General features: G+C 42.0%; 1 protein-coding gene across 4 annotated transcripts in view; it reads right to left on the bottom strand.

Moving 5' to 3' along the window:
- The window catches only part of evla (Enah/Vasp-like a), a 39,120-nt gene extending 13,617 nt beyond the window's left edge, over nucleotides 1–25,503 (bottom strand). Inside the window, exons 1-3 of one of the 4 annotated variants that reach the window (XM_084915728.1) lie at nucleotides 25,032–25,503; nucleotides 4,789–4,957; nucleotides 457–637 (exon numbers count right to left, since the gene is read on the bottom strand). In XM_084915728.1, coding sequence (XP_084771854.1) covers nucleotides 457–637; nucleotides 4,789–4,957; nucleotides 25,032–25,036 — 355 coding nt within the window. In that variant the 5' untranslated portion in view covers nucleotides 25,037–25,503. Of the gene's footprint in view, nucleotides 1–456; nucleotides 638–4,788; nucleotides 4,958–16,268; nucleotides 16,679–21,536; nucleotides 21,818–25,031 lie in introns of those variants that run through there. The other 3 variants (XM_084915727.1, XM_084915726.1, XM_084915729.1) reach the window with 3 other exon arrangements.

Raw genomic sequence — 25,503 nt, 5'->3', positions numbered from 1 at the left:
CCCCGAATGAGCAAGTACCCACACTGAAGAACATCCAGGTAATGAAAACAAGCTGAAAACAACCTGGATCATTTCATTGCAGTAACCTGACATTCTTTTCAGATAAAAATAGATGTAAATTGATCACAGATGAACAACTGAAGACAGCTGCCTGAAGTACGACCCAAAATCCTCCTGAAGTTCCACTTAAAACATTAAAGTTCTCCAACACCAACAGCTAACAGCTCAGAAGCTTTCATCTCCCGTTTCACTGCGGAGAGAGGAACGATTTAATTTGAATCAAGCATTCGGAAAATGTCCTTAGCCTGCCAGGAAGCGAAACACAAAAGCAGAATGCCTGTTTTTAATGAGAAATCTGAATGATAAAAAGGTAACTGAGTGAATGCTTAAATAGCTGGAAAAAGGAGCAACAGTGATCAAGAACATGTGCTTATTCCATTACTGACAAATGCTCACCTCCGCTGTCAGGTGAGCTGAGGACGTTGAGGGCGAACAGCATGGCGTTGGAGAAGGTGGTGGCCTCCTCCTTACTGGCAAAGTTCAGCCCGTAGACCTGCCGGGCATCACGCCACTGATGGAAGGTCGGGGTGGCCTGATTGTACTTCAGGCCCTTCACTATGGAATAGTTGATCACCACCTTTGTTGGAAGAAAGAAAAATCGGTGTACGTGAATGTGATCATCTAAGACAGGAACTCAATATTTGCCAATTAGTTCTGCCAAGGTTAGAATTTATTATTGTTAAAGTAGATGTATTATTCTAATTTTCACGTCCATATGTTTTATTAATGACTCTACTGACATACTTTTACAAGACTCAGAGTTCAATTTATTTATCTTATACTGAGCTTTCAGTTCATCCTGGCTGAAAAAGCTATATCCATTTAGGGGAACCCTCCTTTCAGCAGACAGTGGATGAGGCTGCTGTGCTCACAGGGATTACTTGCATACCTGATGAGCATAATATTAACCAGTAACATGCTGTCCAGAAAAATCCTTAAATAAATACATGTCTACCTGCTTTTTATGAAGGCAGTAAGCTCTGCTAACATTATAAAGAAGTTCATCCTAGCTGGAATAGCTAGATTTTTGATTATTATGCTAAAGGTCATAGCAGGTAGACCCAGGCAATGAACCTTATTCATACAAGATATAAGTACTTGGAAAAAAATTATAACTGTAGTTATAGCAACAGCAATAAAACCTCTTATGATGAACATCCTAAATATGCTATTACGACGACAGCTTCTGTCTTTGTCATTTGTTTTACTAGTAACATGATCGACAGCCATCAGACTCAATGTTAGCAGTTCATCAGAGGATGAGGCATATTCTGAAATGTTTAGCAGGAATTCAGCTGCGTAGATTAAATGATTTTATTAATGTCACAGTTTTTGTTTCAAAGCTACGTTCGGCTCTGACTTGTCTCTGTAATGAAACTATAAACAAATACAGAGGTAAAAACTTGTTTGTTAAAGATTTCAGGTTGTTTTTGTCTCATTTGGGGGATCAATGATCTTTATTTTGTCCACATTTTCTTCTTTTAAATCATTTTAGTGATGATCTGTCTGAGTAAACTGAAAGCATTAAACAAAGTCCTTGTGCATGTAAATGGAGAGTCCTCTTCACACACTGAGGTTAATTATGGAGTTCCACAGGGTTCAGTGCTAGGACCAATTCTGTTTACATTATACATGCTTCCCTTAGGCAGCATCATTAGAAGACATAGCATACATTTTCACTGCTATGCAGATGACACCCAGCTCTATCTGTCCATGAAGCCAGATAACACACACCAATTAGTTAAACTGCAGGAATGTCTTAAAGACATAAAGACCTGGATGGCCGCTAACTTTCTGCTTCTTAATTCAGATAAAACTGAGGTTATTGTACTCGGCCCTGAAAATCTTAGAAATATGGTATCTAACCAGATTCATACTCTGGATGGCATTACCTTGGCCTCCAGTAACACTGTGAGGAACCTTGGAGTCATTTTTGACCAGGACATGTCCTTCAACGCACATATTAAACAAATATGTAAGACTGCTTTCTTCCATTTGCGCAACATCTCTAAAATTAGAAATATCCTGTCTCAGAGTGACGCTGAAAAACTAGTTCATGCATTTATTACTTCCAGGCTGGACTACTGTAATTCATTATTATCAGGATGTCCAAAAAACTCACTGAAAAGCCTTCAGCTAATCCAAAATGCTGCAGCAAGAGTACTGACAGGGACTAGAAGGAGAGAGCATATTTCTCCTGTTTTGGCTTCCCTTCATTGGCTTCCTGTTAAATCCAGAATTGAATTCAAAATCCTGCTCCTCACATACAAGGTCTTAAATAATCAGGCCCCATCTTATCTTAATGACCTTGTAGTACCATATCACCCTATTAGAGCACTTCGCTCTCGCTCTGCAGGCCTACTTGTTGTTCCTAGAGTATTTAAAAGTAGAATGGGAGGCAGAGCCTTCAGTTTACAGGCCCCTCTTCTGTGGAACCAGCTTCCAGTTTGGATTCGGGAGACAGAAACTATCTCTACTTTTAAGATTAGGCTTAAAACTTTCCTTTTTGCTAAAGCATATCGGTAGGGCTGGACCAGGTGACCCTGAATCCTCCCTTAGTTATGCTGCAATAGACATAGGCTGCCGGGGGATTCCCATGATGCATTGAGTTTTTCCTTTCCAGTCACCTTTCTCACTCACTATGTATTAATAGACCTCTCTGCATTGAATCATATCTGTTATTAACCTCTGTCTCTCTTCCACAGCATGTCTTTTATCCTGTCTTCCTTCTCTCACCCCAACCGGTCGCAGCAGATGGCCGCCCCTCCCTGAGCCTGGTTCTGCCGGAGGTTTCTTCCTGTTAAAAGGGAGTTTTTCCTTCCCACTGTCGCCAAAGTGCTTGCTCATAGGGGGTCATATGATTGTTGGGTTTTTCTCTGTATCTATGAAGCGCCTTGAGGCGACTTTTGTTGTGATTTGGCGCTATATAAATAAAATTGAATTGAATTGAATTGAATTCTAGAAGGACTTCTTCCTCTTCAGTAATGCTGAACGCACCCAGCAGCAGCTCCTTACTGCATATTCTGTGTAAAGTGTGCAGCACAATCTCCGAAATATCATCTATCTAAAGAACTGAAGAATTCCTGATTTTAAACGGTCTGATAATAATCTGAGTGCCTTTAACAAGATCAAGTATCTTGTACATTTTATTCCAGATCAAATGATAGACGATGAACAAACTGTCTCTGTTCAGAGCATGTTGTATTTCACTCTATACTGCACACTTGTGGTCAAACTACAGAAAAACAAGCTTACAGGGACTTGAAGATCAAAGCTTATAATGATTAAATTAAGATACAACTGAAAATACATATGATACTGAAGATACACAGCGCAAGTGAAATGTGTTAAAAAACACCCCTACTTAATAAATATTCTTGCAGGCTTAACTATTCTAAAAAAGGGGGAATAAACGTGCGTTTATAAGGGACAGGGTTTAGCATAGTATTTAGTATGTAGACTTTAATTCTATAGCAATGATTTATTGATTGCTCTTATTAAGAACCTTATAAAAACTATTTAATTGCATCTTTATGATGAATATGAATATGCAGACCCTGTGAGGAGGGAAGATTTTTTTGTAGCTGAAGCTTCCTGGTTTATAGTTTATTTGTAGTCACGTCTGAGCAGGTGTGCCTTTACTTGCATTCCATTAAACTAGTCCACGTGCAGAGCAAAAGAGGGATTACATTTTCTGAAATGCAATCTATAAACCATGAGCTATTATCTTATGACAACTGAGCTGCATGCGTATGACACAATAACAACTGCATGAAGATAAACGAAATCAGCAGTCTGAACCATATAAAACTAAAGTCATGAATATCAGCAGTGTTTCTTGGCAGCAACTGAATGGATTTACGCATGTAAACATGGTCGAGACGACCTGATGAAGTTAAAATCGAGCATCAGAAAGGAGGAAAAAGTTGGCTTAAGTGATTTTCAATGCGGCATGATATCTGGTGTCAGATGGTCTGAGTATTTCAGAAACTGTTCATCTGCTGGAATTTCAGATTGGTCCAAAAAGACAAAAATATCCAGTGAGCAGCAGTTTAGTTATTGATGCCAGACGTCAGAGGATAATGACCAGGCGGCTTTGAGTTGATGGTTGGCAACAGAAACTCAAATAACTACTTGTTACAATCAGTAAGTATCAGTGCAGAAGACCATCTCTGAATGTCCAGCATTTTGATGCTTGAAGCAGATGTTCTACAGCATCCACACCAGGTGCCACTAACGCCAGCTAACAAAAGAAAACTGAGGCTACATCTTGAGATGCCGTTTGAGTTCTCTGTACTCAAACGGCTTCCACAGTCACCAGATCTACATCCAACAGAGTGCTTCTGGGATGTGCTGGACATAATCAACATGCACCAGACAAGTCTCCAGGACTGTGTGATGCTATCATGTCTTTGTCAAGCAACATTTGTGTCTCCAGATGTGAGAGTTGCTGAATAAAAAATTAAGAATTAAGCCAGTTCTTAAGGTTAGAGGAAGTCCAACTCAGGACTAGCAAAGCCTACCTAATAAAGTAGCTGGTGAGTGTATAATTGGAAATCCTCTCTGTTTTAGTGATACTGTAAACTATAAAAATAATAGTAATCTACAACCTTATATAGAAATAGAAAAATCAGTAGATTTGTATTTATCCTGAATTGTCACTAACACTATCCAGCGAAACATCCCCTCGTCATGTGACGTGCGCTGCTGGTTGCTTGTGACTCTCACCTGCTGGTCCTGCAGTTTAACGCCCACCACTCTGAAGGTGTTGTTGGCAGTATTGTGGTAGATGTTGATTCGGCTGAAGCCCTGTTGCCCAGGTTTGATGGGCACCCATTTCTTACTGGCATCATCGTAGACCATCACAGAGGCCCGCGCCTGGCAGATACTCTGTTCACTGGTATAGAAGAAGGGGAGAGGGAACACAAGATCAAAAGGTTTGGTAAACATCCTAGAAAAAGTGCTTCATTTCACTCTTTATACTGCCAGCGTTGACCTTAAAAGCAAATATAACGGCAGTCAATAAAATAAAACCAGTGAAACAGATTTAGTGTGTAATTTTCTGGTGAGCCGAGGGCCACTGGGACTGGCGAGCCACACCTTTTTTCAGTCACCACTTAAGGAGGAACATTTTGCCACTGTAGGAATCTGACAGCTTATATATGTGCCGTGCATGTGCTGAGTAAAGGATGGGTTGCTGTTTTTAAAATCTATAAACAAGACCTCAAACTAAAACTAAACTCTGGAAAATTCCCCTTTTCCTTGTGGCCTTTACTGTGGTGCAGTTTCATAAAAAAACAAAACAAAAAAACAGGCATCGATGCAGAAGGGTGTGTGTGAGTGTGTGTGGCGTGCTGGGTAATGACACACTGTGTTAAAAACATGTGTTTGATCAGCACACATGTTGCCAGCTACAGGCACCCTTGGTAAGAAGCTAATGAAAAGTCAGAGGACACACGGCTACCAGTGAGCATTAAATAACCGTGTTCACAACCACAGAACTGCAAAGAAATTACTTCAGTGTAGAGATGCATTTGGCCACTGACTGATGTGGCTTACACAAGTCACATCACAAAATTATCAGTTACAGCGGACGCAGCTTTGTAAAAGTTTAACTCGGTTTTTTGTGTGTGGCGACCGCCGTGACTTTAGCAGCACGCGCTCCTAAAAGTGAACTCATGCTGCTGAAGCCACAGCGTGGAAGCACATGTGAGAAGGTGGCGAGGAAAAGAACAGGTGACAACTTCAAGTTCCTGAAATTTCCACTTTCAGCACCTCAGAGATTGACACTCTCTGGACGTTAGACACATTAGCAGCCTGAAGGTGTGAGGGCTGGAGAAAGAAAACTAACAAAGCGCTGGTTGTGTGCACATTGCCTTAAACTCTGCAACAGTTTGTGAAAAATAACATAGAGCATAACAAAACTTCCCACACTGAAGGAGTGGATTAGCTGGCAAAAATATTCAGAAACAGATTACAAATCACACAATTCATTCCAGCTTTAACAATATAGGAAATCAGCAATCCTCACATTTCACAGGGAGGTACCATAGACTATATTTATAAGAGGCCTCTCATTGCACCCGGGACTGAAAAGTGACGCCTTCATCCGGTACAAGGGGCGACTATAGCTATAAAAGAAATCAAGACTGTACAGAAGTCTATGGGAAAATGACCCTATTTTTTTACTTGATTTATGACCTGAGCAAAAATCAGTTTACCAGTTGGTAAAATATGGCCTCAGTCAGAAGAACACATACAACAAAAAGGGCATGGTACGCTTTAAGGAGCAGTTCCTATTGCATGACCTTTTTCTCTGTTAGATTAGATATTTAGTGTGTAGGTCTGTTGTGTCCATCTTTTATATACAGTCTATGTCCTCTCGTCCTTTGGTTGGCAAGTGGATCAATTGGCAATAATGTCAAGGTTCTCAGCAGCTGACACAGCTGCTCTCTTATGCTTGCACAATTAAAGGCTGTGAATTATTCAGGGCGTGCCGGTCCCATTTGTCCTTTCAAAAATGGATAAATGAACAAACTGTAGCTGCTTTTAGGTTTACAGTTTGAATACGGTTTTAATATAGAATATATAATTCAATATGAATATAGTCAACTGAGACTTTCAAATGACTGAAAAGACAAAAAAAATGCATGTAAAATCGCAGAGAGAATATTTCAAAGTGCCACTGAACTTATTATATGCCACCTTGTTACAGACAGAACAATTTACTAAAATTAAATGATCAATAAAAATAACAGACAGCGAAGGAGATGTGAAAAGAAGGTTGGTTTGCACAGAATTTATTAGGAGCCACGATTTGCTGCAAAGGCTCTGAGTACATCAGCGCTGAAATGCCACCATATGAGACCCTTCTCTGACATCCTTTCCTTCAACGTGCCGCTCTGCAGGAGGAAGACAGCATGACACCTGAGAGACCCCCCGGTGCAGCACTAACATGTTCGGTCTCAGCCGGCTTCCTCTTACTTTCCTGCAATCAGCTGCTCTCTGGTTCCCTTGTGGTTGTTTTAACAGCCTCACAAAAAAGTCAGCGATGATGAGATAGCAGCATTTTCTATTGGATTCACCCATGCAGTAAATTCCTATATTATTCAGAAAATGTAAGTCAGACAAGGAAGTGATGTTTTCTGATAAAGACGTTGTAAAATAAGAAATGTTATTAGTGGTATAAAATAACCTGCTGTCAAAATATTTTCCGATCCCTTCGAAACCACTTATCTGGGAATGTCAAAATAAAAGCACCGCTCTGACACATGACAGCTGTGTCAAGTGCATCATTTTTGGGTAAAAATGTCTGAACAAAGTGAGCAGCACATCGCAGCGCTCCTAAGGGAGGAGACTTTAAAACTCGCTTGACAGACGGACTCAACCTCCCTCCCTCTGTCAAGTATCCATCTCTCCCCACTGCGCAACTGCTGTTGAGCTAACCGGCAGCAATATCACCACGTGAGAGTAAAAAGCAAGACAAAAGTGAGCGCTGATGCCTGGAAAGTGGTTACACAATAAAAAAAAATCTCTGTCTGGGGACAAACAGGAACTTCAAAATGAAACAGGAAATTCAGGCGGGCAGACGGAAATATGAAGTCCCCTGAAAATAGCACAAATCTGAAACACAAAGCAATCCGCTGCAGGAAAGAATTGCAAGTTTTATCAGACAAAATGAAAACCTCTGAATAACACCGATCATGCCATTACACTGCAATGATATGCTGGAAAAATCAGGAGTCCTGGCATCTGAGTGAATGTTATTTAGGAATGAAAACAACCAAACTCCCACGATCCAAATCTGATCAAGCATGCGTTGAAAATACTGAAGACTTAACCCACAACCAAGTGGACCAAAAGGCTCCCATGTTTATGACCTGATGGGTCAGAGCTGTTTTGGTGGCACGATGAGGGCCGTACAGTATTAGGCAGGTTGATCTGTGTATTTGATAGGTATGATTCATCCTTAACCTCCACATTCCTTGGCATCTAAAATAGATACAAACACATTGCTTCTGCTTAGCCAAGCTTAGAGTTAAAATCAACTTATAATCTAGAGAAGCTTTTCTCAATGCAAAACGATGCGGGACAAGTACAAACGGCCTCTAAATATGTTTAACAGACCCTCTAATCACATAACAGACACTTCTCTCCACTTCAGAGATCTGACAGACCACCGCAGTCCCAGTGGGGCAGATCAGGGCAGGGAAAAGGGAGGCGGCTGCATCTCTGCGATGGATCTTCTTACAAAAACAGACCCTATTTCTGGAGCAGTTTGTGCCAGAGGTTGGATGGTTTCAGTTCTCCTCAACAAGTTAAAAAAAAAATGTCCGTCTTGTCTAGTTGATCCTTAGACATAGCATGTTACTCAATCAACACATCATGTGATATAAAGTAAAAAAATGGAAAAACAGGAGGACTGTAGGAGTATAAAAGTGTGAATTAGGACCATTACACAGGAGTTCTCACCAATTGTGATAGTGTGCTAAATGCTTCTGTGTGTGATCTACTATTTGGGGGTGTTGGATTATAGATCATATGGCAAGGAACAAGAGAGAAAGGACAATAGGTAGAGCATGAGGATAGTAGATGCTCATATTAAAAATGCTCAAAGCTTCAAAGAACACAACAATACAAACTGTGCAAATGATGGCTGTGAACTGAAAGCAGAGGCTTCAAACCTCTCTATGCGCTTGCTTTCAGGCAGTTTGTATTTCTAGTTAAGAATCCGCATGATGTGAAAGCGAGGAGATATCTTTAATATGATCATCTTAGGCATAAAACTCTGGCTATGAACCCAGCAATCTGTTGTTTAAGCCTTCTGAAAACCAGAGGCATCAAGTCAGAAGAAAGCGAGCTTGAAGTGGGAGGAGGAGAGGACAGCAGATGAACTGAGGTGCAGAATTAAGGCCCAGTGTAATAAAAATAGGTAGTCTAAGAATAAGAATACAAATCTGTAAATTAGAATGATAGCTCACCTTAAAAAAGAAAGTGAACTGGTTGATTTTCAGGCAGAAAGCAAAGATGACTGAGTAAGAGATGACACACAGGAGAGGCTGTGACTATGTGTTTGTGACGAAAGGCGATATGGCATAATCTGAAAAAGGTCAGCTATGGCTAAATATCAAAATCAGTGACATTAAAATTAACGTGTTGAATCAAACTGATGTTCAAGGTTGTACAGAGGACAGCAGAATATTGAGGTTTATACTAAAGCAATTGTTAACACTATTTTTGAACAGGCCTACCACCCCCATTTATGGCCCCAAGCTGTGGGTAGTGACCAAATGAATAAGACTGCAGATATAAGTAGCTGAAAATAGGTAGACACTTTGCAGGTGTGATAATAAAGCTAGACTAAGACTAAACAATACGAAGAGTAGCTTAAAAAACTGCATGAATAATTGCAATTGGGCTGGCAGTAGCATGTTATAACGCAGGAGCCAGGCTCATTTTATGTAACTGAGACAGCCCACATAGACCAGAAAGTTCTTCTGTGAAAGACTGATTTTTTTTGGCACATTTCTGTGACATACATTATGGCTGCAGCAGGCTTTTTTGTTTATATAGCAGTCTGCTTTTAAAATGTCACATCTGCACTTTATTTATGTGCCATGTTAAAATGTAAAAGACAGAAATCGTTGAGCTGTGTAGAGCTCAGAGGACGTGCAGAGTAAGGTAATATTTCACTATGGCCTCATCATTACAAGTGACCTTTTACATGCATGCTAAATTAAAAGTATTGATTATGGCTGATGAAAGCGATTTCATCAAAGTGCAGAAAGCTTGCGTGAACTATAGTGCATTGATCATTTGGGCAGTTTTTGACTCCAGGCCACTCTTATGTTCTTTATTGACTACATCTTATATCTTTAAAGTGCATAATTCATCTCATGAATAAAAAAAGAAATACATGTGTTTTTTTTTTACATTATATTGACAGGCTAATGAGACCTGCATTCAGCAGAAAGCAGTTCTATAGGCCTGTACATTCATTTTTTATTTAATATACAATCAATAGCTTCTAAACTGGGTCCACCTGTTGAACTGCTTGTTAACACAAATATCTAATCAGCCAATCACATGGCAGGAACTCAAAGCATTTAGGCGTGTAGACATGTGAAAATACCCACTGCTGAAGTTCAAACTAAACATCAGAATGTGGAAAAAAGGTGATTTAGGTAAGTGTTGGGGTCAGACGTGCTGGTGAGTATTTCAAAAACTGCTGATCTGCTGATATGTTTGCACAACCTTTTGACGAATCGTCTAAAAAAAGACAAAATATCCACAGTTCTCTGGGCAAAAATCAAAAGAGAGCGGCCAGATTACTTTGGTCTGATAGGAAGGCAATAGTAAGTAGTAGGTATGCAGAAGAGCATCTCTCAATGCACATAGAAGCACTATGGCAGCAGAAGACCACACCAGGTGCTACTCCTGTCAGAAAAAACAGCAAAAGGGAGGCTACAATTTGTATGCTGTTTTGACTGGACAGCACAATACTGGAAAATATTGCCTGAACTGATGAGTCTCAATTTCTGCTTGAGCAATCAGATAGCAATGTCAGAATTTGGTGTAAATAACATGAAAGCATGGATTCATCCTTCTTTGTATCAATGGCTGCTTACAATTGGAAGTCACAAATGATGATGACACTTTAAGGCCTCCGTAGCCACCAGATCTCAATCCAACAGACCATCTTTGGGATGTGGTCGAACAGGAGATTGGATCATGAATGTGCAGCCAACAAATCTGCAGCAACTGTGTGCAAAATATGGACCAGCATCTCTGAGAAATGTTTCCAGCAACTGTTGAATCTATACCATAAAGAACTGAAGCAGTTCTGAAGGCGAGCGGCAGTCCAATCCAGGACTTCCTAGTTGTAACTAATAAAGTGGCTGGTGTATTTGTATTGGTGCAGAGGAAACAAGTACTCCGAATATTCCAGTTCTTTCCTGGAAAAAGTGGATGCGATTTCCCCAATAGATCCCATCTGAGCATTGCACCTTGTTTTTTCTGGAATAAGTAGGCTGAAGCTGAATAATAAATTCACCCCAAAGGCAGCCCGAGTGGGGTGAGAAGAAAAATCTAAGTAGCAGAAGAGAACAGTGGCAGTGATTGAAAAGAAATAAAAGAAGAACAGAGAAAGCTATGAAGGCTTCTGGTGCACTGAAGCCTTCCTCATGTTAAATAAAGCCTCATAGGCGAGCGGTAAAAATGAGGCCACATTCCCAGGCTTCTGAATTAAGCAAAGCACTTCCCTGCACACATGGTTAGACATATGTGCCTGCCTCACCCCACCCTCCTCCACACAAATCCTATATTATACAATTTGAGTGTTTCCCCTCAGAGATCAGTTATTTTCAGAAATGACTCCTCAAACTGATCACGACCAGAAAATACTAAGACCATACATTAGGGGTCGAGACATATTAGAAACAGAAGTTTCATATTTCTGTGAGGTTTGGCAAATCAAAGATTAGATCACTGGCTGTATTTAGTGTTTCCTTGGCAGGGATGCGAGTGGGTTGTGGTGGGTTGCATGAGGCGTCTTCTTTGGGTAGCACCCGGGGGGCAGGGCTTCTGTTATCATGGCAATTAGCTTTTGTATCTGGGGTAATTGTTTCATCCTGCTGGTTCACAGTGGAAGGCACCCGAACGGATCTCAACAACTGATGAGTCATTGAGCACGACCCTGCATGGCCGGCTCATGACCGTGGATCGGATTGTTAGGCCTTTGTTTCTGTGAAAACTAGATGTCAAAAACACTATTAAAGGACACTAAAGCGTCACAGAAATACACCGTCAGCAGAGATCTGTTGACACAAATGCATGACAAATCTATGACAGAAAAAGAGGTTAGTGAAGGTTAGTTTTCCCTTTAAATTTTCCTGGAATAACACTGCACTGCAAGAAATTTGCATGTTAAATTACAACAATTTCTTCTCCTACTCCCTTGTACTGCTCATAGTAACAACTACTCTAAGTTGAACTCTGGTTCACGGTGGCCAATTTTTAGCTAAACTATAACATTTTTTCTCTACACTATTTTTAGGCACGCAGTCAGTGGGAACCACATCACACGTCCACAACAATCACAGCAAAACTCAAATGACTGCAGTAACCATGACAACACTTCTGAATTAATGACTTGTGCTTAAACATTTCCACCCAATTAGTTCTGTCGTTGGCAGGGGAAAAAAACAGTAATCTACCCTAAAAATGTACAGCTCCCTACTGTATATTTTTACATATGAACCACAATAGATTATACTATTTGAAACTTTGGCCATGGTTAATAATACAGGAGAACTTTTATCTAAAATTAATTAACTAAAAGGAGAAGCAGTGAGACCAAACATAAGACACATGCCATGTTATCATACTCGAGGTCTTTTTCAGCACCTCTGCTTTCCCCCAGCCTTTCACGTCACCATAAATCTCACTTAATTACTCTGTCAACTGTCACATCAGTTATCATTCACTGCAACTTGGAGGTGCCACAAATACAGCTTAATCTATCCAACTAATGAGTTTCATTTCATGCTAATTAAGTAGCCTAAAAAAACAAAAACCCACCATAACCTCCCACACAACAAAAGCCAGCCGAGAGAGAAGAAAGCACCCAGAGAGGCTTCCAGTGCAGCAGAAGTGATAATTACACAGCTTTATGCATCCCTTGTTGGTGCTGTAGCTAATAAAGAAATACAGTCAGTGTCAGGGAGATGTTTGGGAAATAAACATTAGTAGCCTCAAGTGAGAAATGTTTCATTCCTGCAGAGGAATTTGCTCCCATATTGGAAATTTGGTTGTAGGAAAGGTCAGGAAGTCAAACAACCAACAGTTCAACCACTGTTGTAAAAGTTTCCATTGAAACATTATTAATTGTAATTACAAGGAGAGACATAACCCACTAACACCATGCACAGTAGCCAGAAATCCACCTCGGTTCTTAGTATCAGTCAGTCTTATGATGTGATGTGAGGTGCTGCCCCTTTTTTTCCAAACAGGAAGAGAAATACATAATTATACACCCACACACAGTATATTATGGTACCCATAGTGTACATACACCATTACATGGTAACAGATATTTTTAGTGAAGGACCAGAAACAGGGACAGAGAGATTGGTTGTAAAGTAAGGATCCAGTTTAGTGTTATTATTATGCTCACAATGAGGATTATAGGCCCCATGGCTTTAGAGCAGGGCAAAGCCATACATTTAGAGACGGGATGCCACTCTCTCTTTGTGTGTGTGTGTGTGTGTTTAAGTGGGTGAAGGGGTCTGGCTGACAGAAGGAAGAGGTCTGTCTGGATTAGAGACAGAGCATAGCAGGCAGATCATTACCTCACTGCAGCCTTAAATCTAAATTAACCCGGGCTTAACTCTCGTACAAGACCTCTAATCTGCTCCATGGGGGAAAGTAGTGTTCACAGGCACAGGCAGGGAAGGAGGCCCGAGGAACTAAAAACAGCACAAGCTCACTGTGGCTCACACACAGTGTGAAGCTGGGTCACTGGTAACCCGGCAAGCTATACACACTTAGTCTGTTTAAAGGATGCAGTGAGATATGAGGCAGGGGCCAGATTGCAGGGGTTGTAGTAACTGCCGCATGTAACCTAACACTGCTACTAAACTATATGGAGCACAGTCATTAAAAATAAATAAGAGTGACACACACTCACAGAGTTATAATTACAGTGTTTTTGCTGTCTGCATTTTGCCAAGCATGCCAAATCTGACTCTTAAAGGGACCATTTCTGCTTTTCTTTAATGTCCGTCACAGATTTACTCCCATAATAATGGAAGATTATATCAAATATGGACCAAGTTTTTAAAAAAATGAGGGTAAGTGTACAAATAATGCCTACGAGTGAGAAGCTCAGGCTTTAGACTGCTCTAAACACTCTAAACATGATTTTTTTCACTCTTGTCTCTGTATGATGTCAGTGAGAGCGGATATCCTTAATATATGAGCCCTGGAGCCCCACCCACATGCTGTTTAGCTCTTTAAATCTCCTTTTACAGAGGGTTGACCAATCGGAAAAAGTGTGGCTTAAAGGGAGAGGAGCTAAATGGGCTTTTTACAGACAGCTGCACCCAGAAAAGGATGTTTTTTGTGTAGCTGTGAAAACACCTGAAGTACTTTTCCTGAGTTCAAGAGTAAAAATATGGAGTTGGAAATCTGAAAAACAAATGTAACATATATTTAATTCTACAGCAGAGGTGTACTTATTCAAAAGACCTTTGAACTCGTGTATCACAGTCCCGCTAAGTAGACAACTAAGACTATTTTAAAGCAACAGCACACAGCCGATTCACAAAGGCTTTCACATCCCAGATCCATCATGTTGTGCCTCACTTTTACTAGATCACAGGGCATTTATCTAACCCCCGCCCCACTCATATACGAATACTGCGCAATATTGCAAAATGCAACTAAGCCTAAATGAGAGAGAACAGAGTGATGTGGTCTTAATGGCATTAATTTCAAACTGCATTAATGTGCTTATGTTCTTAGCCAAATGCCCCAGTTGTTCTGTGGAAAAGGTTCAGTTGTTTGAATCCTTCTGCAGCACAATCCTTTTCATTCAGAGCCATGTAAAACATAAACAATGATCAGACAGTTTGCTTATTACACTTGATATCTGTGTGTTGTATATTTTGTGTACTTGGTGTCCTTGGTCAGTCTGTGTTTCTGCCCCTATCACTGCCACTTCTCTCCCTGTTCATTCAGGTTTAGGTTTAAATGAACATCCTCTACAGATCATATAAATAAAATGATTTTAAAATACTTGAGGAGTCAATTAATTATAAGAAAAATAAATAGAAACAGATACACAACTATTTCTTATCTTAAAATATAGAGTTCAGGTCCTGGGTTGGTTGGCTTAGGTAGGTGGCACAAGGCCACTGTGGCACATGAGTTTGATTCCACCCCAGGCTTTTCCTGCATGTTGTTCCCCCTCCTTTCTTATCTGCTTCACTGTCCCAACCACCAATAAACGCTAAAATACCCCCAAATAAATCTTCAATTCAAACCAGACGAAAGACGAAAATCCAATAATGACGATATCTGTGAAAAATAAGGGGCCATAAATCTACCACGAGGATACATATCCATCTGAGAGGAGTTTGGAGTCGGGGGACAATTTCTGAAGAGCAGTTTAGAATGAATATGAAACAGTACTTTTGTATGAAATGCCCGTTCTTACTTAAAAAAGTAACATTGCTCACAATATCGTATGCATTTTCAGTGTTCAGTGCTGCAGCAGACACAACAGGAGTTGCATGTATTAGACAGGAAGTCAGTTTTAAGCAGCGGCTGCACATCTCGTCATAAAATCCTCATTGTCCTTTATTTTCACAGCCCCAGCCTCCCCCTTTCGTTCTTCTTCTCCCTTGTGATAACAAGGCAGCCAGCAGAGCTGTTTGATCCTACCGCTCTCATCAGCAGCGACCAAATATCCCTCTTTCTCTCTTTTTCCATGTCTTCCCTCGATCTTTCATCGTCCAACAGAGAGAGATGGGAAGTGCACTGGCCTGAAAGGCTGCCTTTCTAGCCGGAAGCTAAGCAGTCTTTAACACGTGTGTGAATTAAACATGTATAGAGCCCTTACAGAGCTCTGCTATTCAGAGATGCTCTGTGTGAAGCTGCAGCGTGTTTAGAATAAAGAAGATGCTCGGCGTCGCATCACGTGCACACGCTGAACCGCATCTTTCTGGCAGCATCTCTGGCTTTGATGGGAATGCTGCAATCAGGCGAACAGTCATCAAAACACATCAAGAGTCAAAACTTTGCACACTTTTGTGCACTTTTAACATAAAAACAGAGAGCTGATTCATTCCACCTTTATGGCAAAGTTAACATTCTCCATGCACACAATAACTAATCCAAAATAGCCTCCATTCTGTGTCAGTTTGCTGAGGCCAGATTAAGATGACAGATTAGCATTTCAGCTCTGATTAAAATACAGCAGGGAAAGATTTGTCCGTCTGTGCTGCTGGAATATTACAGTGCTTTCTTTGTTGACGATAATCATCGACTAAACAATCAGACTTTTTTTACTCATCCCAAACTGTTTTTATCTCATCTTTGACATCCTTCCTTCATCTTCCTTCCTATCTTCACCCTTGATCCTCACTGACTTACTTACTGGAAGTAGAAATGATCAGACAGACGTCAAACAAAGTGTCAGCACAAACCTGGCAGCGATGTGGCTGTAAAACAATCCCGAGTCACTGACGCTCTGAGGAAGGCAGTAACGCAGCGCTTGCAACCGGTGTATGTCCATGCTGGTCAACAGGAAAACAAAACAAAACAAAGCAGCAGCAGCAGCAGCAGCAGCGGCGTCACTATAACACAAACTCCCTTCTGTGCTGCTGCGTTACATTTAAACTCTAACCTATTAAAAGCGATTTAATCCGCACAAGGCCAACAGCTGCATGAGTAACTAAAATCATCCACTTAGAAGCGAAATGAGATTTAGAACATTCCCGAGTTCTCGCAGTGCTGCATTCACATCCAGACAGATGGCCCCTCCATCCAGGAACAAAGGCGATGACGGACAGACAGACTGGCAGAGATGAAGTCACTGACCAGCCAGCGATCCCTAGCACACGATTGTGAATGTGCGATTGTCACTGAACCTCTGTGCTATTGTTGTACTGAAAACCCAAGGGAGATTACCTCATATCCGTCTCAACCAGCAGCACCCCCCCCTCCCCTAACAAATCCAAACACACACTACAGTTTACTGGATATATGAAAGGGGGGGGGGTCCTGCTGTTATCTCCACCCGCCCCTCCTCCTGACCTGCCGTTGCCATAGCCACCCAAATAAGCCGAGCCCGAATTAACAACCAGTGGTCTATACTGTGGTCAGCTACTATTGACTGGGATGTCCTCCACCTCTGAGGACAGTGGATGAACACTCACGGGGCATGCACATTAACTGGAGGTGGTCTGTGCATGTGTGTGCGTGCATGTGTGTGTATGTGCTAAATGTCCATTAAAAGCTATTGAATAACTCACAAGCTAACGCTCAATCTGGTTTAGATTCCCTGGGTGAGACAGCAAAGGGAGGTGGGGGCATTTTGGAAAGCATCGGTGTTATTGTTGAGCGGAGCGGCAGTATTCGATCCAAATGTAATAAAACCAGAGGTAGAGAACGATTCTGGCAAAGGACCCTGTCCACTGTGTGCTGTCCTGCAGGCTACAAATAAACGATCTCCCTCTCAAGCTCTCACACACAAATCCACACAACCTTGGGCTGACAGCAGTCCAGTGTTAAAATGACAGAGCATTACCCTTTGACCTCTCTGGTTCACATGCGCTCGGCTCTAACGGCTGACATCATATGCCGCTCAGAGAGCAAACAACCCAAACGACAGAGTCACACCACCAAGATGCGTGACAGGGCACTCTGTGTCACGTTGACATTGGTTAAACCGGGGTCACGATCAACAGCGATTTGTTATTCAGGGGTAACAGCCATGCCAAGTGAAATTACTCTTGGCTCGTGTGCAGCTCAGATGGCCCAGCTGGACCGCAGGACGTTTCTGTGGCCGGACGGGTAAATGTTAACAAGCTCGATCTGTGGCAGACGAGGCTCTGTTGTGCCCAGAGGAGGAGACACTGCCTGCTCACTAACATTTATAAACTGATAATAGGAAAGAGCTAAACTGCTGCAGGGAAAGTGAGCGCATCGAAAATCAAACATGAAGGCCATGCGGGTACGTGATCCCATCGCTTTCACTTGTCACATTGTTGCTTAGAAAGAAAAAGACACATTCACAGTGATCATAGGGTGCTATTATTCTTTCTATTTAGGATTTTTCCAATAAATGTATGCCACAGCAAAATAATATTTATTTTAAAAAATAAGACAATAGCAATTAAAGCATAGTGTTGCAATATTTTGCATGACAATATAGTATCGATACAGGGACACCAAATATCTAAATTTTATTAAATTAAATTAAATAGTCTGGGAGTTTTATTACCAAGAGGGCTCATCTCATGGATCACCAGCCTGAGTTAATGTTAGCTGAGCAAACTTACATTAAATGAACTGATTAACCATCCAACACTGGACACTAAAATACCTCCTAATCAGAGTAAGCTAATGGCTCAGTCACATGAGGGAAAATAAGACAGGAACATCCTTACCTCTACACAAAAACTTGGCAGCGTTCTGATGATTTTATTGAATTTTTTCACATTTTGTGACCGACTGCAACTATTGGTGACTAAATGGTTTCCCAGAGCTTGAAGTCACTGCACACTCACAAGCACTTTTGATCAAGGTTGCCTTCTATTAACCCTACCTTGTCAGGATCCTGGGTCTCCTGACCCAGCGTTTTTAGTTCTTTTGTGATTTTTGTATTTTGTCGAGTACTTGTGTGATTTATTTTATGGTTTCTAGTTTGCCCCTCATGTTTCCCTGTGCCCCTTCTGTTCTGTGTAAAGTCCGCGTTTCTTGGTCTGTGTCTTCGCATGTTTTGAGCTTCTTGTGTTTCAGGATTTCCCTCTGTGTATTATTTATCATCTCTAGTCTTTTGGTTCTTTGCCTTATGGTTATGTCTCTGTGTTTCTTAGTTGCTGTCTCTACCGTGTCAACTTCGCGTCTCTGTGTTATACTTCCTGTTTTACTTTGAAGGTCCGTGTCTCATGTGAATGTGTCCTGATTTGCTTCCTTGTCTCGTCAGTTCTGATTTCTCCCAGCTGTGCCCTCCTTCTGTGTCTCATTCCCCTTGTTACTTCCCAGTGCATTTAAACCCTGTGTTTCTCTGAGTCAGTGTCGTGTTGTCCCTCAAGCTGTGTGTTTCCTCGTGTGCCTCTCTGCAAAGTGTACGTTTATATTTTCCCAGTGTAGTTTAGTTTTGTATGCTTTTCCCCTGTCAGCAAATAAAGCTGAGTTTTTTGAGTTCATCCCTCGAGTCTGAGTGCCTGCATCTTGGGTCCAACTCCTGCCTGCCACACAGCACTTCCTGACATACCTGATAGAAGGCAACCTTTCTGCAGTCGCAGTCTTGGTTGGACTGACTGCAAACACTCAAAGATACAGACAGATTTCCAACGTGTTGCCAGTCTGAAAAAAAATCTCCACTCAACTGGTTTTATTCTTGTTGGAACAGGAAGGCTGCAGAGCGCAAATGTGAAAGTTAAATGTGAATTTCTGTCCATGTACACAACAGCAGATATGTTATTTTCAGTGATTTATCACAGTTAACTGCTGCATCATCACAATCAGATTGCATGTAATAGCCAAACTGACCCCATTCAAATAACTGAAGTGAGATAAAAAAAATATACTAACTGTTAAAATTCGAAATAATAATTTGCAGTTTAAAAAAAGGTGATATTTTATTGCAAAATGTTAAAAATTGCAGTAAATTCTTTTACTGAGGCTTCCAGTGCAGCAGAAGCCTCAATAGATGAAGTATTGTGATAGTCATGGGGTGTTTGATGATTCACAACATTACTCTCATATACGCTTATGAAAAGTTAAAAAAGCTAAAAAAAAAAAAAAACCAAAACCTTTAGCAATTGATTTATTTTTGCTTGTTTTTTCTTCTTCTTTTTGCTGGTAATCACCTAAAATGTCAAAAAAATTTCTAAATCTCTAAGTCCTTTTCAAGTGCAGAATTTTAACAAAAAAAAAAAAGCATAATTAGTTTGAAAGCACTGAAAGAAAAACTAGACATGAAGTAGAGCTGAATAAAGACCGACACCAGGGATGCACCAATCATGCAACATGAACAGTTTGCCTGATAGTCAATAGTGTTCCCACACTAACCCCATAATACCGTAACTTATTCATTACTCCTAAGATACCAGTTGCTGTTCCTCTTTCTGTGCCAGGGAAACAGTAACTTAACTGTAGTCACATCTTTTAGCTCGTCATCACACGATGTTTGAGAACAGTGAAATAACTGAAATAACCACTGACACTGGGAAATCTCATCGTACATACAAATATTCAGACGGATCATCTGTAGTGTGCGAAATGTTCGATTTTTAATTTTTGCATAGATTGTTTTATGTTCACTGAGCTCAAAGCTGCAGTGCGATGTCGCAGCACTGCCAATATACTCATACTAAATCATAAAAATGAGACTTTTCTGATTCTCTGTTTTCTTACTAAAAGCGGATCACTCGCTTGCAGTGCATCTTACAGCAGGCAACAACCAACAGTAAAATTAGCACACTGACCTCCATAATACCATCACTTATTCATTACCCTGTAGATGCCAGTTGGGCCTCAGGCTAACCGACTGTGATCACATACAGTACAATATGGATGGCAACCCCACATTTCACTGTCTTACCCTTCCCCCACCACTCTCCTCCACCTTCTCCAGTCCTCGTCACCGTCACTAATCCTGATCCTTAAAGGGATCCGCCGCTTCCGTTTGGAGAGAAAATACTTTGTAGGTTACACAAACGAGAACACAGGAAGAACAGAGCGAACGTTAGCCTGTTCAGATTGATTAACATTCTCAGCCGGAGAATAATATACAACCCTGCGGAGCTCGTATTTTTCTTTGTATCCTGTGTCGTTGATGGGAATAAGAATGGGCCGGGGTCTGGACGGTAGAAAAACGGAGCATTAGGTTTAATTTCACAATTTGAGGTTACGTTTTGGACAACTTTTGTTTTTATTTCCACATTACAATCAGAATAACACTGTCATAAATAGTGAGCATACTGTGAGAGATGCTGAGAGATCTTCCCTGTGATGGAGATTACTAGAGTGCACGCGGTCAAGTGTAAACCATCAGTCTTATCTCTTCTGCCCCACTCGGCTCTGTATCTGTATTTGTGCTTTAACAAATTGCCATGACCCGCTCTAATCTGGCAGGGCCACATTATACTGGACTATACCCTCTCTTGAGAGTCTCACTCAATCAGCCAGTCAGATTAACACTTTCTATCTCTTTCTTCTTGACTTCCTTTCTCAAACGCACGCACATGCAACGAGTCAGATGGGATCAGTCCCGTGAACAAGACTGAGCAGCTGAGCAGATTCAATGGCAGGCAGCAAGAAACTCATTCCTTTATTTGCCAGGAAAAGACTGAACCAATGAAAGACTGTTAGAGGGTAACCAATCAGACTTCTCTGCAACAGCTGGCTCCAAAGAATCACAGGCAGAGGGGTGGAAAAAAGGAAAGGAGAGAAAGTCAGCAACTCCTGGAGGAGATTTTTTTTCCAAGCTTTTCCTCCAATTCAACATATTCAGCGGCATGTCGGGCTTGGTGAAATAGGGGTTTTTCTTGCAGGCGCACAATCCTGTTTCAAGGAGCAAACAGATTGTGTGGTCTGAAAGCTGAGCCAGGCTTCAAACAGAAACACCACAGAGTGAAGGAGGCTACATCATTAGCGCACAACCCAAAGCCAACCTTAGCTTTACTCACACAACTCCAAAAACACAGAGAAGAGACGATCACTGATGAGTCATTTTGCCTTACCCGAAGTCGTCCAGGGAATACATGTCGCAGGAGAAGAGGGCACAGTCCTCGAGCACGGGATGGAAGGAAGTATAAAAAAGGGAGATTATGGAGGAGAGGGGGAAATGTCAACCTTGAGAAGAGAGAGCAATACGCATGCTGTCCAACCCTGCTGCAGTCAACTCAGTCTTTCCCCTCTTCACATCCCTCTAAAAAAGTTTAAAAAAAGAGAAAAAAATCTACTACGCCAGCAAGGCAGTCATGAGCACGAGACACAGAGAGAGTAGGAGGGAAGGAGTGAGCGAGAGAGATGAGGAGTGTTGCAACAGAGTAAGGGAATGCAAGAGAGAGAGAACATGTGACCAGCGCAGACCAGTCACCTTCCTCTGCTTCGGGGACCGAGTCGTCGTCTTTCAACCTCCGAGGAATAATTTCCACTGGATGGAAATTACATGTTAGCCTGTATTGGAAACAGGAGCGCTTTTACACTCCCCTTTCTATACCGGAGCTTTAAATAGATTCTGCATGTCAGCCTTTTATCACTAATTAACTACAGAAGAGGAAACAACATCAACAGTTCATTCATTCAGCTCAGATATCATAACGGACACAACATTCCCGTTCTCTGCAGGAACAACAGAGCGTAACGAGCAACAAAAGTTTCCCCGATGTGGCGTAATATTCGCGGCATCCCTGCGGCTTGTATCAGAATTCGCCCTCCAACGGCGGTCCATCTGGCAGGAGCAAACTTAAAGGCTTTTAAGCTTCTTTGCAGCAGTGAGCCGAGGTGTAGGAAACAAACAAAGAGCGATCCACTGAAAGATTAGGAAGCTTTATGGATTTAAGAAAATAGCCAGAAACACACAACGGATCCGGGGTTCTAAAGTGACACCCAGAAGGTCTGAGTTCATGTGCATCCAGGTTTAGTGACATTTGACTGAGGCCTAAGCGAAAACTTTCAAGCAGACTTTGAACTCCACAACAAACAGAAAAAAAGTGTTAAAATGTTGTTACTGCAAGTAAATACAGAGCCAGATACCAATACTGATACCAGTACTTTTAACCTTTAAGAAGAGAGCAGCGTGTCTTGATTTATAAGATGAATCATTGTCATCAGTTTGCTGATTTTGAAGACATTTTAATGATTACTAAATCACGGTGATTTTTACTTTCCACAGTAATTAGTTCACACAAAAAACTCCACTTTTCAGCTTTTATTGTATTTCATGTAAGAATTATTTAACACAATCCAGGGGGCTACATACTGAACTTAGAGGATAGAAAAGTATCGTCCATATTGATTGATTACTTTTGGAGAGTTAGTATTGATCTGATACCAATACCAGCCTTGGACTTGATACTAATCAATATTTGGATCGATCCGCCCACCTCTAGCGAAACCCTTGGGGAGTGAAAATGGAGAGACTAAAGGTTAGGCTGAACCTGTTTGACCTCCACCATGCCAAAGGACACAGCCTTATGGATGATGTACAGGAGCAGATAGAAAACAACCAGATAAGGGTAGATTCATAAAGGATTGCTATGTGAGAGTCAATTAATCATTTGTGATATTCAGTTGTCACTATTACTGCTAGCTAAAAGCCATTTTCCTTTCCCCTGAAATCCAGGCTTTATCATTGTATCACAAATGGGAGCGCTGTGGCTGCGGTGATGCCGTCTCTCGTGGAGCTGCTCTCTGATCAGCTCAGAGGGCAGCAGCCTGCAGTAGGAGGCATAACTCAGCGTTTTACCTTGCAGTGAGTGCACTCGCTCATTCTACTTTTTGCACAGTGAATCACCACAACGAGCCCTTCAGAAATAATCCTGTCCTATAATAGCAATGGACAGACGCCTACATGCACGCTCACGGTTCTTCCTCCCAATCCACTCTGCCTACTCGTAACACGCACGCACAAGCATGCAGAAACAGCCAGGTCTAGACTGACGGTAGAGAAGAAGCGCCGCTTAATGAAATCTCTAAAAATAACTCCACTCTCGTGTGTACACTTATGTGTAAGTGCGTGGTCATCCACATACATGAATGCATGCGCACCCTCACATAAATGCAGCAAATGGAAGCGGCGAGGTTGAACAAATGGGCCCATTGAATGTAATTCTTTTTTTTTTTTTCCTTTAACCCTGCAAAAATAAAAGCCAGGTCGCCCCTCGCTGATTCTTTGTGGAGATTTAAGACTTCCCTTTTGGGCCTGAGTCAAAGAGCAGATCTGCTTCGGGTGAAGACAAACACACAGGATGGGATACAAGCAGCGTTGCTTTACAGAAAAAAAGGAAACGGCGTGCTCATCTGACTGGACTGGAAGATATGAATCTTGCATGTTTACGTCTTGGAGCAGTTGAGCCACTGGCTTTGTGCTGGGTGAGGTTACAGGATGACGGTGAATTATTGGGACTGGAAATAAAAAAGCAGAAGCACTTCACAAATATGATTTATCCCATTTTTTGTTCCCTTTCTCTCTCTTTTTCCTTTTCCTTTTTGATTCCACAGACTCTCAGCAGACTCTCTCACAAACATACAGGCCAACACCGGTAGCTACAGGAAAAGCAGAGCGAGAGTGCACTGTATCTGAGGAGAGCTGTCAGAGTAAATCTGAGGCTGTAAAACGGAATGGTGCAGGCTGACTGCAGCTACGGAGACATGGAGGAGTCAAACTAAGGCAGGAAGGGGAAAACATAAAAGGACTGCTTCATAAATAGCACAGAGTATAAAGACTGCTGCTCCTCCTGCTGAAGAAGAAGATCTGGGCCTCAGCGCGTTCTGCATACCAGCACAACCAGGAAAGGGCTCAAAATACCGCCCATAAGCTCAGATGTAGAATGACTTCAAAAAGAGCCACAGACTGGATAGTATGCATATAGGTGTAGGTGTATATGGGAAGTGGGTGAGGGGGTGGGGGTCTGTTAACCTGCCTGGCAACCACCGGAATAAACACCCTCCTCCTCCTCTTGCCACGGTTATAAGCACCCTCATTTATCCTGCCCACCACACCAACACACTCCCCTCCTGCAGCCACTCACCCCGGCGGTGCATCAATCACATTTAACGAAAGCAGTATTTTATTATTTTTTTATCATTTCACCGGGTGCACCCGAATTGCTTATGTAGGGAAATACATGATGCTGTCGTTTCCATGACAACATCAACCTGGCCTGAATCCTGCATTCAATGCGCTGGGTGGGTCCGGCGGTGACAAAGAAGGGGGTGGAGGGGGGTGGAAAGCGGAGAAGTCATTTCGATAATTCGCCATTTAACAATATGACATAAAAGCGCACAGTTAAAGGGCGCACGTATGGAAGGTGGGTGAAGGGGATGAGGCCGGGTGGGTGGGCACCCGGAGGAAAAACTGGCAATAAAATATGAGAAGATGCTGCAGTTATTCAGTAAATGATCATTCCAGCGAGGTTATTGTGGAAATGCAGATGTAGCCCCGGAGAGGGCTCCGTGTCGCTGCGCATCTGCCATGACGCGTCAAACAGAGCGCACGATACGGTGCTTACCTCATTTTCCTCCTCTTTTATTCAACCGGGGCTGATGGCACTGATGAGGCTGCTCAATACGTCCCGCTATTATTTCAGTATATACCCTCGTGTGAGGCTCGGAGCAGCCCGCCGGCCTCCACCTTGTGTCCTCTCTGCGCGTCTGTGGCGATATCACAGGCTGAGGATGGGTCGTGAAACGCTAAGCGACAACCCGAGCGTTTTCTTCCATCCGCTTTGTGCTCCGTTGTCTCTGCTCTCCGCACGCGCTGCTGCTTACGCCGCGTGTCCTTAAGTCCATGTTCAGTCGGTGCTCGCGCTCGGTAGAAGACGGTGAACCGTGGTCGTCAGCCGCCTCCTTCATTCCATATTTTCTTCCCATTCGGAGTGTTTTGGTGAGATGGACAGATTTTGGGGAAAATGCTAATACGGCGTGCAAAGGGAGAGGGGAGGGGGTGCGAGCTGACCGGCTCAATGCTGCCCACCTGCGGCC

The sequence above is a fragment of the Perissodus microlepis genome, chromosome 19 (assembly GCF_051167445.1).
Source record: "Perissodus microlepis isolate ML-2025 ecotype Zambia chromosome 19, ASM5116744v1, whole genome shotgun sequence".
Lineage (NCBI taxonomy): Eukaryota > Metazoa > Chordata > Actinopteri > Cichliformes > Cichlidae > Perissodus > Perissodus microlepis.
Note: the sequence above shows the minus strand (reverse complement) of the source record. Positions and strands in the feature narration are given on the sequence as shown.